The 20,086-nt window shown below is 43.9% G+C and overlaps 1 protein-coding gene across 1 annotated transcript in view; it reads right to left on the bottom strand.

Moving 5' to 3' along the window:
• LOC143039623 (uncharacterized) overlaps window positions 1-20,086 on the bottom strand; it is a 485,892-nt gene that overhangs the window by 39,009 nt on the left and 426,797 nt on the right. Inside the window, exon 8 of the mRNA XM_076209893.1 lies at window positions 13,353-13,648. Coding sequence (XP_076066008.1) covers window positions 13,353-13,648 — 296 coding nt within the window. The remainder of the gene's footprint in view (window positions 1-13,352; window positions 13,649-20,086) is intronic.

Genomic DNA, 20,086 nt, shown 5'->3' with positions numbered 1-20,086 from the left:
ACCTGGTCAATAGATTAGCAGTCGCTCATGGAAGGGTTCGAATCCCCTTTCCTTATCAAATTAATCAGCAATCCTGAGTTCATGATTCGCACGACCGCGCCAACCTCTGCCACGTTACTCCTGCATACTTCTCAATCTCGTCTACCTTCTGTCTGGTCTTCCTCTTCCACGCTTCCCATCTCGCGGCGTCCACATAGTAATACACTTGCTCCATCGCTCATCAGTCGTTTGCACTAACCATAATTCTATTTCTCATAACGACTCTCAGATAATTGTATTTACATCCTTAAATACTCTTCATTGCGTGTACTCTTAGTTGCATAAATCTACTTTTTTATTTTTTTATTTTGATACTTCTTTTTTTCCTATAATTCCCCGTTTACTGTCTTCTCTCCTTTCAGATTAGTCCATTTAGCTTTTTTTTTTTTTGAGAGAGAGAGAGCACAGATGCACGGGTGACTTTGTCATTCTCTCTCGCTCTCTCTCTCTTCTTTGCTAAACAGATTATTCTCAGTTATACGTACGATTTTTCTTTCTTTTCCTTCCTTTCTTTCTTTGTCCATTTCCTTCTTTCTTCTTGTTTTGTCCATTTTCTTCTTTTTCTTCTTCCTCTTTTTGTTGTTGTTGTTCTTATTTTCATTTTCCTGTTCTTCTTCTTCTTCTTCTTCTTCTTCTTGTCCTTCTTCTTCCTCTACTTCTTCTTTTTCTTGTTCTCATTCTTGCTTTTTTCTTCTTTTTTTCCTTCTCTTCTTTTTATCTTTGTTCTTCTTCTTCTTCTTCTTGTCCTTCTTCCTCTTTTCCTTTTTCTTCTTCTTCTTGTTCTTCTTATTCTTTTTGTCTTTGTTTTTGTTCTTCTCCTTCTGTCCTTTTTGTCCTCGTTCTTGTTCTTCATTTTTCTTCTTCTTGTCCTTCTTTTTCTTCTTCTTCTTTCTCTTCTTTTTTCTTTCTTGTTATCATTCTTGTTCTTTTTCTTCTCCTTCTTCTTGTTCGTTTTCTTTCTTCTTCTTTTTCTTTGTCTTCTTTTACTTTTTCTTATTTTTCTTTTCCTTTTTTTCTTTTACGTTTTCTTTTTTTCCATCTTATTCTTTTTCTCATCCACATTTTCTTTCTCCTCTTTATCTTCCTCCATTTCTCTTGTACTGCAAACGCTTTCCATTTCTTTTCTTTTCTATTTCTCATTTCTATTTCTTGGTACCATATTAGGCATCCTCTCATTCTTCATCATTTCCTTTCGACCAAATAGTTATTGAGCTTTGTGTGGATGGATGTAATCAGATTTTGTGGACATGAAAATTTGAGGATCACTAATATGGTAACATCGGCCAATCAGCTGGAGTTGTTGCCATACGAGGCTCATAATATTTTGAGTGTTTATGTGAGTTAATTTGTATTCCTGTGTTCATGTGCATATGTATTCACTTGATTATCTATTTATTAATTTATTTGTTTATTGTATATATCTTAATATTCACTGGAAATAATTGAATTCTTCATATTTTTCTTTCATTTACTCAAACATTATTTCTAATTCGAAATATTCTGGCTGTACATTACGCGCGCGTTTTCCTAGTCGTATTTCCCAAATTGTATACATAAAAGAAGTTATGCTTCATATTCTGTCTCTTAAAAAAACAGCTCGCACAGCAACACAACCAGTTGCATCGCGATGCCGCAACCAGTTGCATCGCGACGCCGCAACCAGTTGCATCGCGACACTGCAACCAGTTGCACTGCGACGCCGCAACCAGTTGCATTGGGACACCGCAACCAGTTGCATTGCGACGCCGCAACCAGTTGCATGGTGATGCCGCAACCAGTTGCATTGCGGCGCCGCAACCAGTTGCATTGCGACGCCGCAACCAGTTGCATCGCGACGCCGTAACCAGTTGCATTGCGACGCCGCAACCAGTTGCATTGCAACGCCGCAACCAGTTGCATCGCGACTGACACATTGGTTTTCTTAGAACCCCTCACATCGAGGCGAATGAAACTGTGGTTGCCTTAGTTTGAGGTGTTCTAAAGAAAACCATGTGTCAATCGCAATACAACTGGTTGCAGCGTCGTGAGCAACTGGTTTCATGCAACTGGTTGCGTTGGGGTGCGATCTGTCTAATTCTCCAAGTAGCATACTCAGCTTTGAAGTCGATTACGAAATTAACTTTGACAGTATTAGCTCTCAGGCTATTCCAAGACTTTAATCCATCTTTATGAAAAGTTGTATTTGTTGACATACTTTAAGACACACGCACGCGCACACACGCACACACACACACACACACACACACACACACACACACACACACACACACACACACACACACACGAAATCGGGATAGCATTGGAAAGCTGTGTATTTGTGTGTGTGTGTGTGTGTGCACGTATGTACATTCTTACCTAATTCTTGGCTGTCTGTGTATCACAGGACAGAGCTTATACTCGTGGTGTCCCGTTTCTCGACAGAGTTCTATTCTCGGAAGTGTCCGGCTGAGGCCTGAACTCAGTACTGCTCTGGAAAGGGGAGAACGGGCGGGTGCAGGGAACAGAGGAACATCTAGTCAAAGGTGTTGTCAAAGTATACGAAGGAACTGCCATCAGCGTACTAAAGAAATCAATCAATCAATCAAATCAGCCATCCTGAGTCCACTGCTGAACAAAGGCCTCCTTCATAGTATTCCATGAGTCACACAACCGTGCCATTCTCTGCCACGTCACTCCTGCAAACTTCTCGATCTCGTCTCTCCACCTTCTATCTGGTCTCCTTTTTCCACGCTTCCTATCTCGCGGCGTCCACTCAGTAACACACTTGCTCCATCGCTCATCAGTCGTTCGCACTAACTTACCTGCCCAATTCCACTTCCTCTCGGGAAAAAAAAGGTGTGTGGGAAGGAAAATTCAAAATCCAGGACGTTCTTAAAGCTGAGAACGAAACTCAAAATATTCAAGAAAGTTACTCAAGCTCGAGATAGGGAAGAGCTCAGCCAAATAAGGTCAATAATTAGGTCAGGGATGGGGTTCGGGGTTGGGGAAATGGACACATGGGCTGTTTTATCCCAAAAGGATCTTTATAAACTCCAAAACAAAGGATTATTTTCTTCTTTTTTTCTTTTTTGAAGGGATGTGATATGATACTCATAGAACGGTTAACTAGAATAAAGGGGGAGGGATTTACATACATACATGTATACATACATACTTACATGCATGCATCATACATACATACATACGTACATACATAAGTATATAGATGCATACATACATACACATATACATGCATACATACGTACATATATATATATATATATATATTATATGCATACATACATGCATACAGTACATATACCAAAAGGCCTTTTCCCTCTTACAAGGGAGCTGACCGGGTCATCTCTTACATTGAACCTACACCTACTTCAGGATATGTAGGAAATCTACAGCTATAACTAAATCATCTACGCCTGAATTAAGAAACCTAAGTATATGGTAACAAAGTTTTTATATTATTGTTGTTGTTGTTATGGACTATAATTTACCAGAGCTGCTATCCTTATCGTCAATATCGGGCCGCTATCATCCATTATCTTATATTTCGCGTCCATTTAGTCAAAGGCGTTTGGTTAATATTCTTTTTATTCTGTAGGAAATTATGGAGGGATGATGGAGGTATTGCTAAAAGATAACATTAAAAACAGAAACTCGCAAGTGACTCTTAAGTTAAACATGCTAATTGGGTTGAAATATTTACTAAAACAATACCTCAACATTAATCTCATAGACACAATATGCTGAGGTGCCACTACTGTGCTCAATGTGCACCCCATCATGACTCCTCAGTGCTGTCTCTGTAATGACCATAATGCTGATTGTCATGATTGTTATGATGAAGGAGAGGTCTTTATTCCTTGATAGAGGGCGTGTTTATTGGGTACAGGTGCCAATTACTTTTAATTATGAAATTGGTGATTACCTAATTGGCGAGGATCATGATTTTTATTGTGAAAGTTCGGGAAGAAGACAGAAAGTGTTGTTCCTTGGGAAATGTTCAAAGGACCATAAAAGGTAATATAATTGTCTTCAAGACTTACCTGGAGAGAGAGAGAGAGAGAGAAAAAAAAATGGGTACCTCCTTGTGGTGGTCCTGCAAGATGGAGGTCGGAGAGGATTATCTCCCCTTAATCATCTTCAAAGCCCATCAAAACCTTCACCTACATTTACAGGTGCAACCCCGAGGGGCAATCACTCGGTGTCCGGACTGGGTTCAAGAGCTATATCAAATCTACAGTTCTACATAAGGAGAGCTGACAACCGGCGACTGATCACCTGCTTTCAGCCACACTCACACAACACAGACAACAGTCCGACGTTTCTTCTCAGAGAGGTTTATGGGAAAGCCAGAGGACCGTTGCCGGCTACTGTGGGGCTGTGGGCTACCAGTCAGTGAAAATCGAGACAATTAGGAAGACTTACCTTATAAGAGGACCAAGTATTTTGGGACTACCAACGCCGGAGGAAAGAAGGGTGAGGGTTGTTTATTCTTTTTTTTATTTTATTATTATATATTTTTTTTTTTAAGAAAAAAAGGGAATTCTTCGACACAGGAGAATTCATGTGGGAGTCATAAACGAAAATCAAAAACGAAAAAAAATAAAAATCCTAGATAGAACTACATATACAGTAGATGAAAGAGCTTTTGCAGACAGAACTGGTATGTGTGGAGTAGTTTACATCTAACTGTGGTAACTACATACATAAAGGTGAGAGCTGAGGTATATCTAGGAACGGGGCACCTTTACTATAACGGAGTATATATTATAGAATGAGGTAAGCAGACAGATAACTGCACACGCACGCGCGCACACACACACACACACGCACACTCGGTCATATGAGCTCTGAGCTCTCTTCCGATAGGTAAATAACTGTCGATCACGAGCCCAACACGTGATCCAAGACCATGGTGAACCTCGCTTATCCGAACATCCCCCTAAATCCGAACACCTTGTATCCGAACTCTTTCGGATATGGGAGGGATGACGTCATTTAACAATTATCAAAGTAATGAGGATTATCTTAATTTTCATAAATCCTGAGTCATCTGTGTCCATCTTGTGGTCTCTTCGAGTGGTTACATTGCACACTTAGCCCTGCACACTATGGGTTGCTGTTTATGTTTTGTTAACTATTAAGTCTGTAAGTCTGTTTCTGTTACAATGGAGGGAGGGAGTGGGGGAGAGGAGGTGGGGGAAGGAGGAGGAGGAGGTTGAGGTGGAGGAGAGAGGAGGGTGCTGGAGGATAAGGAGTGAGGGAGTGGGTTGGTGGAGAGACGAATGTGGAGGGGTAATGGAGGTATTGTGGAGTGGAGGATGGAAGTACAAAGGAGGTAAGTGTTGTTGTCATTGTTGTTATTGCTACCGTCCTTGTCGTTATTGTCCATGTTGTTGTTTTTATTGTTGTTGTTGTTGTTTCGTTGTTGTTGTTGGTGGTGCTGTTGTTTTTGTTGCAGTCGTCGTTGTTGTTGTTGTTGCTGTTGTTTTTATTATTGTTGTTTTTGTTGTTCTAATTCTGTGCCTGCTGTGAACATCTTGCCTCTTATTCTGTTGGCGGGGCAAAGGGTAGGAGACAAAGAAGGAGGAGGAGGAGGAGGTAAAGGAGGAGGGGGAGGAGAAGAAAGAGGAAGAGGAAGGGGAGGATAAAGAGGAAGAGGGGGAAAAGAAGGAGGAAGAGGGGGAAAAAGGAGGAGTAGGAGGAGGAGGAAAACCAGGAAAGGAGGAGGAAGAGGAGGGGAGGATAAAGAGGAAGAGAGGAAGAATAAGGAGGGGTATGGGGAGGAGGAGGAGGAGGAGGATGGGCGGAGGAGGAGGGGAGGGAAAGGATTAAGAGAAAGACAATGAAGAGGATGAAGAGGAAGAGGAGGAGAGTGAGGAGAGAGTGGGGAAGGGGAGGAGGAGAAGGGGAGGAAAAGGATTAATAGAAGGAGAATGAGGAGGATGAATAGGAAGAGAGAGTGAGGAGGAGAAGGAGGAGAAGAGAAGGAGGAGGAAGGGGAAGGGGAGGAGGAGGAAGAAGGGTGTAAAAGGATTAAGAAGAGGAGAGTGAGAAGGATGAAGAAGAAGAGAAAGAGAGTGAGGAGGAGAAGGAGGAGGGAGGGTAAGGGGAGGAGGAGGAAGAGGGGAGGAGAATGAAAAGGATGAAGAGGAAGAGAGAGTGAGGAGGAGGAGGAGGAGGAGGAGGAGGAGGAAGAGGGGTAAGGGGGAGGAGGATGAGGATGAGGAGGATGAGGGGAGGAGAAACATTAAGAGGAGGAGAATGAAAAAGAGGAAGAAGAAGAGGAGGATAGTGAAGAGGAGGAAGAAGACAAAAAGAGAGTAAAAGACGGGAGAAGAGGAACGAAGAGGGAACGAGAAAGGAAGTGAACACTGGAGAACAGAACAATGAAGAACAATGAAGAACAAGCAAAGTAAGACGACTTAATACCACCGAGGGACAGTTAGAGACACACAAATGCATACACAAATAAACACACACACACATATACGCAGAGAGAGAGAGAGAGAGAGAGAGAGAGAGAGAGAGAGAGAGAGAGAGAGAGAGAGAGAGAGAGAGAGAGAGAGAGAGAGAGAGAGAGAGAGAGAGAGAGAGAGAGATAAAAAGAGAGAGAGAGAGAGAGAGAGAGAGGGATATAGAGAGAGAAGAAGAGAGGGACAGAGAGAGAGAGGAAGAGAGATAGAGGAAGAGAGGGACAGAGAGAAAGAGAGAGAGGGAGAGAAAGAGAGAGCTAGGTTGGGAGGAAGGGAGAGATCATACCAGGCAACCGATAGGAGCAGGTCCCCCTCAATATCAAGGACGACAGTTCATCCTCAAGTTTGAGTACGAATTCTCCTCAAGTGTGAGATAAACACCTCATCTCATCTTCTACAGGACACATTGATAAAAGATAATTAATATTCAAATAAATACATAAAACAGTCATTTGATGAATATACATAAACATAAATATATAACTGAGTGTAAATATAAATAAATATATAACTGGATGGATAGAAAAAAAGCAAAGAAATGAAAAAAAGAAATATAGGTCTGCTATCAAGAAGGCGCCTGACCAGGTAGATAGTACGCTTCAACGGGCAGTGCAGGGGAGGAGGAAGAGGAGGAGGAGGAGGTGAGGAGGAGGGGGGGTAGGGGGAGGAGGAACTGGAAGGGAACAGTAAACCAGGCAACCGCAAATGAACAACGTCACACAGACCAAACATTCCCTCCAAGGTGATCACTGTGTGTGTGTGTATATGTGTGTGTGTGTGTGTGTGTGTGTGTGTGTGTGTGTGTGTGTGTGTGTGTGTGTGTGTGTGTGTGTGTGTGTGTGTGTGTGTGTGAGACGGGGGTAGCCGTTCTTAGTAAATTGTACTCAGGTGGTTCTCAGGTGGTCACCATGGTAGCAGATGGTTGGGGTAGGTGGGGCGGGGGTGGAGAGGTGTTTCGTAGGTGTTTAGGATGGGTTATGGGTACTGGGCAACACCTGTAGAGGTGCTAAGGTGAGGCCATATACTCTATGTCTTCTCATAGCTGAGACGCGTTATCAAAAATAAAAAAATAAAAAATGAAAATAAATGAATAGATAAACAAATAAATGAACAAATAGATCAATAGATAAATACACAAATAATAAATATAATAATAATAATAATGATAATAATGATAATAATAATAATAATAATGACAATTATAATAATAATAATAATGAAAAAATATAAGAGATGACAGATATGGCAATAATTCGTGGCGTGATATGACTCCAGAAGGAACTTTGCTGCGGCCGAAGCTTTCACGTTTGCCCCAATCTTTCGGGACAGCTAGGGCAAGTGGGAGGGATCAAAGGCATTTGGGAATCGAACCTGGGGCTACACTAACACCAAAAACACTCAAATACATTGTTGCCACCTCCTCTGCGATGTTGTGATATTGCCTTGTTGACGCGTGTGGCATCACGTGGTAATACAGTACATACCACCCTTCCACTGGACGAGGACGAAGACGAGGACGAAGACGAGGACGAAGACGAGGACGGGGAGAAGAGGGGGGGGGGGCAGGATGGGGGGGATAGTGGCAGAAATGTTGGGGGAGGAGGAGAAGAAAATACACAAACATATAGAATACCTGGTAGGTCTAGTAGGGATTTAGGAAAAGTAAACACAAAGCACTGGGAAGGCATGGACAGATAGGAGACAGACAGACAGGAAGAAAAGGACGGGATAAAGAAGGAAGACAGAGACAGAAGTGACAGGAGAGATTGACAGGGAGAATATACAGACCCATGTATATGACAGAAGGTTCGCATACATGTTAAGACAGAAAGACAGATAGACAGACAGAGTGCCATAGTCCTCCCCAGTACCCTAAGGTCGCCCAATGTCATCAGTGTCCTCAAGTTGTATGACGTTTTGATGACGTCACCGTCTCCTCGGTAAGAGTGACGTCACAGAACGCCGAGTAGCGTTTCTATGACGTCATGAAGGGTGTTTCTCGATCTTGATCTCGCTCCTCGTGCCTGGTGTTATTACGTCACACCTGTGCTATGCTTCTGGGCAGGTGTTACATGTGTTACAAACCAGTCTCTTCGTAACACGCTTATATGGAACGATTATCGTTCAACGATGATCGTTCAGTGCTCTAGACAACCGCGGCGGTCCGATTACAATGTAAGTCAATGGAGGCGTTCACACTCAACCGCGGAGTTTTTACTTGACTATGCGGTACCGCGGCGGTTCAAACCGCTAGTGTGAACAGGGCATAAAGGACCTGAGTACAATTGTCCTGTGTCAGACGGAGCATAACACTGTGGCACTTCACTGAATCGTATGACACGGTGATCAGTCGCCGGTGTCATGTTGGATTTCTGATCTTGCTGTGTCATGTGTATGTCACAGACTATTGGCATGGTTCACATGTAGTTACCAAAACTGTCTGACACAAAAGTGTGTCATACGTATATGTATATATACATACATACATATATATATATATATATATATATATATATATATATATATATATATATATATACACACAAACACACATTCACTGGTGACACCGTTACTGACCTCACAGAGGTCACCTTAAATGACCTCGGATCCGACCTGAACGACGTGACGTCAAATCCATACCTGTGACGTCATACTTTGTGACGTCACATTTCTTCTTCCCCTTTTCTTGATTATTTGTATTTTAGTTTTTCTTTATTTTTATTTTATTTGTTTTTTAGGTTTTGTCAAATCTAAACCACAGGATGGTTTTGGGAGTTTATTGTAAGCATAGGCGGGACTTAGACACTAATTACTAAACACTAGACAGACTTTTGACTTAGACTAAGATATATCAAATTACACCCTCATTCCACACCTTGACGGACAGCAATACGTATATATATACATATACATATATATATATATATATATATATATATATATGAATATCTATATATGTATATGTATATACATATCCATGTATATTTAGATATATGTATGTATATTTATGTATGTATATAGATCATGATTACAGTCTTTATATAACTAAATATTATTTATAGTATATAAAAATTAATTCACTGGTAATCGAAGCAATAAATTAGTCGCCATAGATGTATGACTGAGTTGTCAGACAGACAGAGACAGACAGACAGACAGACTATCTGTCTGTCTGGCCGCGCGGTTCAAAGGCAATGATAGTAAACATAGGATTTTGGTGATAGCGGGGGTGGTGGTTGTGGTTGGGAGGAAGAGGAGGAGGAGGAGGAGGAGGAGGAGGAGGAGGAGGAGGAGGGGAGGAGGAGGAGGGTGAGGGAGAGGTAGTAGTGGTGGTTGTGGTAGAGGGGGCGGGCTCGTACTAGTGCTAGTTATGGATCTAGTTGAGGTTCTGTTGGTAATGGTTAAGTTAAACGCGTTGGAGGGCCATTGCTTGTCCATCTCTTGGTACAGCTAAGGAGGAGGAGAAGGAGGAAGATGGAGGGAAGGAGGGAGGGGAGGAGGGAGGAGTGGAGGAAGAGGAAGGGGAGGGGAGGAGGGTGTGTGAGCGGTGGGGGGGAAGTTGTTGGTGAAGTTGTTGCTGGATCAAGGCTTTGACATTACACATCCGTGATAGAGGGAGGGGGGGAGGGAGGGAGAGAGGGAGGGAAACAGGGAGGAATGGAGGGAGGTAGGGAGGGAGAGAGGTAGGGAGGGAGGGGGAGATGGAGGGAGGGAGGGATGTAGGGAGGAATGGAGGTGGGGAAGGAGGGAGGAAGGGAGGGAGAGAGGAAGAGAGGAATTGAGGAAGGGAGGAAGAGAGGAAGGAAGGGAGGGAGAGAGGAAGGAAGGGAGAGAGGGGAGGGAAACAGGGAGGAAGGGAGGGAGGGAGGTAAGGAGGAAGAGGTGAAGGGAGGTAGGGAGGGAGGGATGAAGGGAGGAAGGGAGGGAAGGAGGGAGGGAAGGAGTGAGGGTAAGAAGAAGTAAGGCAGGTAGGAGGGGGGAGGAAGAGAAGAAAGGAAAAAGGAGGATTGAGGGAGGGAGGGAGGGAAAGATGGAGGGAGTGTGAGGTTAAGGGGAAGGGGCATAAGATGGAGTGGTGGAGGGAGGGAGGGAGGGAGGGAGGGAAGGAGGAAGGAAGGTGTTGTCAAGGCCTGACAACATTTGCTGGAGAAAGCCATGACAACAGTTATCCGTGCTGGCGGAAGAAGTGCTGGAGGTAGAGGAAGTGCTGGAGGTAGAGGAAGTGCTGGAGGTAGAGGAAGTGCTGGAGGTAGAGGAAATGCTGGTGGTAGTGATGAGTCTCATGTTGGAGAAGAATTGTTGGAGAAGGAGGTGAGACACGAGGGGGGGGGCAAAAATGAGGAAGAAACAGAATGTGTTGGAGATGCTGGAGGTAGGACTCAGAATTGTTGGAGAAAGATCTGAAGCTGTTCAAGGAGGAAACGTGACTGTTGGAGATTGGAGGTGAAGCTGCTGGAGGGCGAAATGGTGCTGGAGGAAGTGTCGGAGGAGTTGGAGATTGAGATACAGTGATCAACTGTTGAGGACCGTGTTTGAAGGAGGATGAAAGAAAACGGGTCTGGAAGGAAACTAGTCTGGAAGGGGTCTGTGCCTGGAAGGGGGCTGTGCCTGGAAAGGGGCAGGTGTTGACGGGAGGCTGGAAGGTGCTGTTGGTGACATGGGGCTGGAAGGGGGCTGCTCGTGACGGGGGCCGGAAGGGGGCTGGAAGGGGGAAGGAGGCTCTGGGTAGTAGGGGACTGGAAAGAGGCTGGAAGGGGGGCTGTGGATGACAGGAGCTAGAAGGAGGCTGGAGGAGGGCTGGAAGGGGGCTGTTGGAGGCATGGGGCTGGAAGGGGGCTGTTGGTGGCAGGGGGCTGGAAGGAGGAGGGAGGCTCTGGGTAGTAGGGGGGCTGGAACAAGGCTGGAAAGGGGGCTGCGGGTGACAGGGGCTGGAAGAGGGAAGGGTTCTCTGTGTGGCAGGGGGGCTGGAAGGGGGCTAGAAGTGGGTTGTGGGTGACAGAGGGCTGGAAGGAGGCTGGAAGGGGGCTGTGGGTGGCAAGGGGCTGGAAGGAGGCTGGAAGGGGGGCTGGAAGGAAGAAGGGGGCTGTGGGTGGCAGGGGGCTGGAAGCTTTGGGTGGCAGGGGGCTGGAAGGAGGCTGGAAGGATTTTTTTTTTGGAAAGTTGGACTCGACGTGCCTGGAGGCCATCCACATTGAGGAGGTGGGAGGGAGTGGGGGGAGGGGAGGGGGTGGTTAGACCAGAGACAGACGGAGGTGGCTGGAAAGGGGCTGGAGGCTGAGGAAGGGGGCTGGAGGCTGAGGAGGGGGGGCTGGAGACTGAGGAGGAGGTGGTGTGCCCTTCCCCCGTTTTGGGAGGAGATTATTTGGTTCTATAGGTTATGTTTTGGGGGTGAGCGAACGGGGAGGGGGGAGGGTGAGGGGGTGAGCGTGCGGGGGGGAGAGAGGGGGAGGGGGGATCGTGCGGGGAGGGGGAGGGGGAGGGGAGAGATAAAACATGCACACACCAATTTCTACAGAAAATTCATTAGAGAGATGTTGTTACTTAACTCAAGCGCAGACCCTTAGTTTCAGAGGTGTTCTTGAAGGTGTTAAGGTGTTAATATTACAACCCAGAGGTGTTACGTGGCTAAGGTGAGCCGTGTGTGTGTGTGTGTGTGTGTGTGTGTGTGTGTGTGTGTGTGTGTAAGTAAAATTTGAGAGAAATACAAAATTTCATCCTAAATGCACGCATTTTTTAGAATGCCCTACAAATACATCTTCTGTATTTCTAACAAGATAACAATTTTGAGTTAAGACAGAAAACGATGGAGAGTGAGTGTAGTACAATCATTCACAAATGTTTTGTAAAAAAAAAAATCATGAATTATACACAAAAACTTACCAAAATGAGAGTACATATCCATTAGTCAGTTTATATATTTACTAGTAAATAATCACAATGTGGTTATACAGATGAAGGGGTGAATGTTTACATACAGTATATAGAACGATTTCCCCACCACAATTTTTTTTTTATAAAAAAAAAAAAAAAAAAACTCAACTTAGAAGCCATTTTGGAGGGACTGGGAACGATGATGCATACCAGCCCGAAGGAGTTTATAAAGTATTCAAACAACGCCATTTTATTTTCATGGCTCCTCATCTTGGGATTAAAATCACCTGCCGACACCCAGCATGGGGGAAGGGGGGTTTACTGAGGGAGAGGGGAGGGGTGTGGACCCCGATTTTTTTTTCGTTATATATTTTTTAAAGATTTTTTTTTTCGAAACATATCTCGGAGCCCAAATTCCCAGTTAATTTATTCATATATTTATTCATTTATTTATTTATTTTTCAAAATAATATTTAATTCTTTCCCCCTCTCTCGTCTTATCCCAACTCCATTCAAAGCATCACGTGACTCAAAAAAAAAGTGTCAATAAAAATAAAATAATAAATGATAAATAAACCGGAACGAGAAAAAAAAAATCATGGATACAAGAGCGTAAAGTATTTCTTTTTTCTTTTTGACCGCGATGAAGAAAATGGCGGAGGAATGGTGATGGTGATGTTGGTGGTGGTGGTGGTGGTTGGGATGGTGGTAGGGGGGGGGGACGGACATCTTCCTCCTCCTCCTCCTCCTGCACATTATATTTCCATTTCATTATTATATATTTATTTATATTTATATATATATATTTATTTTCGAAAAGGCGAAGAAGCGGCTGGGTTCTGCAGAACCTCAAGATGACCTTCTTAAGAGCGAAGAAGAAGGAGTAGGAGGAGGAGGTTGAGGTTTAGAGGAGGAGGAGGAGGAGGAGGAGGAGGGGGACGGTTGGAGTCTGAAGACTCCTCTACTTACTCCAAGGGGGGTGAGACCACTTCTCTTGTTCTCATGAAGAAGCACAAGTCTCTCAACATCGTCGTCCGCTTGCGAAGTCTCCGAAGACGCTAGGGAGGCGATGGACCCTCGGGAGGATTTTGGTCCCAGGGTTCCTCCTCCTTCGGGAGGCATTGGGGAGACGTTCTTGGACATGGGGACGTGTCCCAACGTGTGGCTGCCTCCCACGCTCATGCCTCCCACTAGGGAGCTTCCGGAGCCTCTCTCAGGACTCCCTCCGCCTCCCATCTCTTCGATGCTGCCTCCGGTGCTCTCATCTGCAAGGAAAGAAAAGGGTGTGAATGGCGAGAAAAAAAAAAAAAAATAATAATAATAATCATAATAATAATAATAATAATAATAATAATAATAATAATAATAATAATAATAATAATAATAATTATTATTATTATTATTATTACATATATATATATATGTATGTACATATGTATATATATAAATATATACATATATACATATATATGTATATATATACATTTACAGCGAGATCGTGGCTTAAACATTAAGACATATATTTATCATTATTATCATTACCTTTTAATCTACATATTTCGACAAAGTCAAAACAGACCTAAAATTTCCTTCAATTCTTCCTCCCCCCCCCTCAAAAAAAGAGGGTCGCTCCACAAAGAAAAGAATCAAAACCCTTTTTTTAATAATATGAAAAGCGGCAGAAATACCAACTCCCAAAAATGAACAGAAGGCAGCTCCAAAAATAGATGAATAAATAGATAAATAAATCAATGAATAAATACGTTACTAAATGGATAAATAGACATATATGTATATTATGTACTGTATATATACATATATATATATATATATATATATATATATATATATATATGTATACACACACACACACACATATATATATATATATATATATATATATATAATATTCCAAGTCAAATTCAAATATTGGTCCTTATCAACATCGAGACAAATTTACTAAGTCCTGGTTGTAAAATAAATAGATATATTAATCAATTAATTAATAAAGAATTATAATAAATAAATTAATAAATATATAGATAAACGAATAAATATTACATTGATAAATAAATAAGTAAACAAATGAATAAATATATAACAATAAATAAATAATTAACCACATGTTATATACATCAGTGGGTTGTGTGTACTTTTCGTGTTTTTTTTTTTTTTTTGTCTTTCTGTGACTCTTGGCTTTGCATTTTTTCGCAACTTAGAAGATCAATAGATAAATACATATAGTTAAAAGAGTATGTTTATATTATAAACACACACACACACACACACATATATATATATATATATATATATATATATATATGTATATATGTATATATATATATTCAAATCCACTTGCCGACAACAAGAATAAAATCGTCTGGCGGCAGACATAATAAATTAAACGGAATGAATACAGATATGACATATCAGAATAACTGAGGTACACACACACACACACACACACACACACACACACACACACAGACAAAAACACAAACACACAAGACTCCCATACTCTGACCTGTCTTTTCAGAGACACAGACAGACCGACAGGCAAGTGCACACAGGCACACAGACAGAGAAACAGACAGAACAGAGTCAACAACGACAGTTATCTGATTTTATACGACAGTCTGGTAACGTCCTCTTATGGCCTGCAGGCATGAGCCTACGATAGTTTCTCTCTTCCTCTCTCTCTCTCTCTCTCTCTCTCTCTCTCTCTCTCTTCTTGAGACCAAAAGGTCACGGGTCATGGGAGTCAACTTCCGAAAGATGGAGGTGGAGGAGGTGGAGGAGAAGGTGGAGTAGGAGGAAGAATTTAAGGAGGTGGAAGAAGTGAGGGAAGTGGAGGAGGAGGTGGAGGAAGAAGTGAAGGAAGTGAAGGAGGAGGAGGTAGAAGAAGTGAAGGAAGTGGAGGAGAAGGAGGATGTGATGGTGAGGAGGAGGAGGAGGAGAAGGAGGTGGATGAGGAACAGGAAGAAGTGAAGGGGGTGGAGGAGGAGGAGGAAGATTTGAAGGAGGTGGCGGAGGAGAAAGAGGACGTGAAGGAGGTAGAAGAATTGAAGGAAGTGAAGAAGGAGGAGGAAATAGTGAGAAGGAAGAGGAGGAGGAGGAAGTGAAGGAAGTGGAGGAGGAGGAGGTAGAAGTGAAGAAAGTGGATAAGGAGGGGGTGATGGTGAGGAGGAGAAGGATGAGGTGGGAGAAGTGAAGGAGGTAGAGAGGGGATAGAGGAGAAGGAGGTGGAAAAAGTGAAGGAAGCGGAAAGAAGTACAGGAAGAAGAGTAGGAGGAATAGGAGTATGTGGAGGAAGAGAAGAAATGAAGAAGCATATGAAGAATGGGAGGAATTAGTGGAGGTGGAGATGGAAGAGGAGAAGGAAGAGGAGAAGGAGGAGGAGAAATAAGAAGAGGAGAAGGAGAAGGAGGAGAAAGAAGAGGAAATGAAGTAGTAGAAGGATAAGAAGAAGCAGAAGAAGAGTAGGAGGAACAAGAAGAGGAGGAATAGGATACGAAGGAGAAGGAAGATGAAGAGGAGGAGGAGGAGGTGATTGTGATGTTATTTGTGATGCTCATGATGATGATAATGATAATGATGATGATGATGATATTGATGATGATGACGATGATGATAATGATGATGATGAGAATGAGAATGATGATGACAATGATGAAGATAATGAAGATGACGATGATGACAATGATGATGATGATGATGAAGACAATTATGACGATGATGATAATGATGATGATGAGAATGATGATGACAATGATGATAATGATGATGACGAAGATGATAATGATGATGATGACAATAATGATGATGATGATAATGATGATGACAATGATGATGATGATGAAGACAATAATGATGATGATGATAATGATGATGATGAGAATGATGATGACAATGATGATGATAATGATGACGAAGATGATAATAATGATGATGATAATGATGATGACAATGATGATGATGATGAAACCAATAATGATGATGATGACGATAATGATGATAACAATGACAATGATGATGATGATGATGACAATGATGATACCAATTATATTGATGACGATGACGACGACGACGACAGTGACTATGTTTATGGTGGCGGTATCACTGTTGTTGTTATTGGCGGTATGATGAAGGAGGAAGGAGGAAATGGGGGAAGGGGGAAGGAGGGAAGGGGGGAAGGAGGGAAGGGTTGTAGCAAACACGGTCTGATAACTTTATCAGAAATTACTTTGATAAGTCTGACAGCTCCAAAGAAGCAATCTGCATTGCCTGCACACAGGTCACACAGGACCTGCGCACAGGTCACACAGGTCATGTGCGCAGGTCACACAGTTCATGCGCTCAGGTCACACAGTTCATGCGCTCAGGTCACACAGATCATGCGCTCAGGTCACACAGGTCCTGCGCGCAGGTCACACAGGTCCTGCGCGCAGGTCACACAGGTCCTGCGCGCAGGTCACACAGGTCCTGCGCGCAGGTCACGCAGGTCCTGCGCGCAGGTCACACAGGTCCTACGCGCAGGTCACACAGGTCCTGCGCGCAGGTCACACAGGTCCTGTGCGCAGGTCACACAGGTCCTGCGCACAGGCCACACAGGTCCTGCGCACAGGTCACAACGCATGTTCACAGGTCAAGACGTTCACATCAGGAGGCGCCTAGCAGCGACAGAGACAGCTACCTTTACCCTGAGTGCTAGGATTGCCCGGACGAGTGGACACCACCAGTGGCTAGATTCTAGGGAAATATTCCCTAAGGAAAATATCTCCAAGGGAAAAATTCCCCAAAAGAAAAGAAAAAAATCCCTTTGTTGCTGTTAATTAACCTAACCTAATCTGGTAGACAGACGAACAGACAGATAGGTAGGTAGATAGTAGATAGCTAGATAGGTCTTCCTCACTCTGATAGGACACTTCGGAGGGCGAGTGTGGTCAGTTTCCTCTTCCTCCTCTTTCTTCTTCCTCCTTTTCCTCCTCCTCCTCCTTCTTCTTCCTCCTTTTCCTCCTCCTCCTCTTCTTCTCTCTCCTCCTCTTTCTCTTTGTCCTCCTACTCCTCTTCTTTTTATCTTCTTTCTCCTACTTCCTCTTCCTCCTCCACCTTCTCCTCCTCCTCTTCTCATTCCTCTTTATCTTCGTCCTCCTACTCCTCCTTTTATATTCTTCTTTCTCCTCCTTTTCCCTTCTTCCTCCTCCTCTTCCTCTTCTTTTTCTTTCTCCTTCTCCTCCTTTCCCCTTCTTCCTCCTCCTCCTCTTCTTTTTCTTCCTCCTCGCCTTTTCTTCTTCCTTTATTTTGTCTTCCATCTGATAATTTTCTCCTCCTCCTCCTCCTCGTCTTCCTTCTTCCACTCTTCCCCTCTCACCTTCCTCCTCCTCTTCTTCTCCTCCTCCTGAGGTCGTCCTTCAGGTTCTCAAGGAAGAGGTGAGTTCGTCCTCAAACACTCCACCAACTCATCCTCAACTCCCAACCTGTCCTCAGACTTTCCTCCTCCCCCCTCCTCCTCTCCCCCCAAAAACTTTCACTCTCTGTTAAAGGGCGATAGTTTCTCTTTCCTTCCCCGCTCTCTTCTCTTACTCTCTTCCCCTCCTCTCTTCACTTCCTCTCTTTTCTTACTCTCTTCCCCTCCTCTCTTCTCTTTCTCTCCCCACTCTCTTCTCTTGCTCTCTTCTCTTACCCCCCACTCTTTTCGCTTATTCCTTTCCCTCTCCTCTCTTCTCTTGTTCTCTTCACCTACTCTCTTCTCTTACCCTATCCACTCTCTTTTCTTATTCTCTTCCCCTCCTCTCTTCTCTTCATCTCCCCACTCTCTTCTCTTGTTCTCTTCCCCTCCTCTCTTCTCTTCATCTCCCCACTCTCTTCTCTTACCCTCCCCACTCTCTTCTCTTGTTCTCTTCCCCTCCTCTCTTCTCTTACTCTCTTCCCCTCATCTCCTCTCTTATTCTCTTCCCCACTCTCTTCTCTTATCCTCCCCACTCTCTTCTCTTGTTCTCTTCCCCTCCTCTCTTCTTTTACTCTCTTCCCCTCCTCTCTTCTCTTATTCTCTTCCCCTCCTCTCTTTTCTTACCCTCTCCACTCTCTTCCCCTCCTCTCTTCCCTTATTCTCTTCCCCTCCCTACTCTCTTCTCTTATTCTCTTCCCCTCCTCTCTTCACTTATTCTCTCTCTTCCCCTCCTCTCTTCTCTCATTCTCTTCCCATTCTCTCTTCTCCCCCTCCCCTTCCCCCCCTAAACTTTCCCTCTCAATCGAAATGAAAGGCTTTCTTGTTTTTCTACTCTTTCCTCCTCTCTCTCTCTCTCTCTCTCTCTCTCTCTCTTTGTCTCTATTACTCTCTCTCTCTCTCTCTCTTTGTCTCACTTTCTCTTTCTCTCACTCTCTCTCTTTCCATTTACTCTCCTGTCCTCCCTTTTTATTCCTCTCTCTTAATAATTTCTCTTTCCTTTCCTCTCTCTTAATAATCTCTCTTTCCTTTTCTCTCATTTTCCCATTCTCTCTCTCTCTCTCTCTCTCTCTCTCTCTTTCCCTCTCTTTCTCCCCTTCTCTTCCTCTCTTCTCCTTTCAAACCGCCTCTCTATTTATCTCACATTTCTTTCTCACGTTTTTTTCTCTTTCTCTTTTCTCTCCTTCCTCTCTTTCTCCTGGTCCCTCTCTTCCTCCTCTCTCTTTTTCTCTCTTCTCTCTCTTCACATCTTCCTCCACTGTCTCAATTCTACTCCCCCCATCTCCTCCCCTACCACTCCCTCCGACCCCCTTTCGCCCCCCTCTTCCCCCCTCCCTCTATCGCCCCTATTCTACTCCCCCTCCCCGCCTCTCCCCCCACCATCCACTCTGACCCCCATTTCCCCCCAATAAATGCTCTTTTGATGACCCCAGGGGGGCGTACCCCCCTCTTAACCCTTCATGGGCCAATTGGCTCCCTGTTGTGTCCCCCCCTTCCCCCCGAGGGGAGAGAGAGAGGAGAGGGGGAGAGGGGGAGGGGATCAGACTCCGAGGCATTTGGACCCTGTGGCCTTGTGGTCAATGGGGTGCCTATTTAACCCCCCAATGTCCCCAAATATCCCCCACCGATATCCCCCCCCAATAACTCCTATTTTAACTCTATACAATGTTTTCTTTTTTATGCAAAAAATTGAAAAGTTTGGAGGGGGGCTTCCCCCCTCCCTGTGCACCCTTACCCCCACCCCCTCTGGCTACGCCACCTTCCCCCCACACACCTATGGTGACAGCGGGCGATTTTATTCATCTAATGTGAGGCCCTTTGGTAGGGGGTCCCCCCTCCACCTCCCCCCTTATAGGCTTAGGGGGGAGGGGGGTGGTGGAGGGGGAGGGGGAATGGGAGGGGGAGGGAAAGGGGAGGTGGAAATCCACTTATGACCTGAATAAAATCACCTGACGACATGAAATATATAAAGTAAAGGTATCGGCACATTCGACTAGCATGCTACTTGCTTTTGCTACTTGGTTTCAGTAGCAACTATTTCGGTTACATTATTCTAGACTTCCGTAATAAGAACATCTCAACAATGTGTCTAAGATTCGTATTCTAGGTTTAACCTCTCTAGTTCGTCTTTTCAGCTTCTCAGTCTATGACGTCATCAGGTGTAATTTGACAAATTTGAAAATTTGAAGAAAAAAAAAAAGATCGACACTGAAGTCGTTTCGACTCAAACCAAATAGCAAAAGCAAGTAGCATGCTA

The sequence above is a fragment of the Oratosquilla oratoria genome, chromosome 26 (assembly GCF_046742065.1).
Source record: "Oratosquilla oratoria isolate Oo_2021 chromosome 26, ASM4674206v1, whole genome shotgun sequence".
Lineage (NCBI taxonomy): Eukaryota > Metazoa > Arthropoda > Malacostraca > Stomatopoda > Squillidae > Oratosquilla > Oratosquilla oratoria.
The sequence above is the reverse complement of the archived record's forward strand: the minus strand, read 5'-3'. Positions and strand labels throughout refer to the sequence as shown.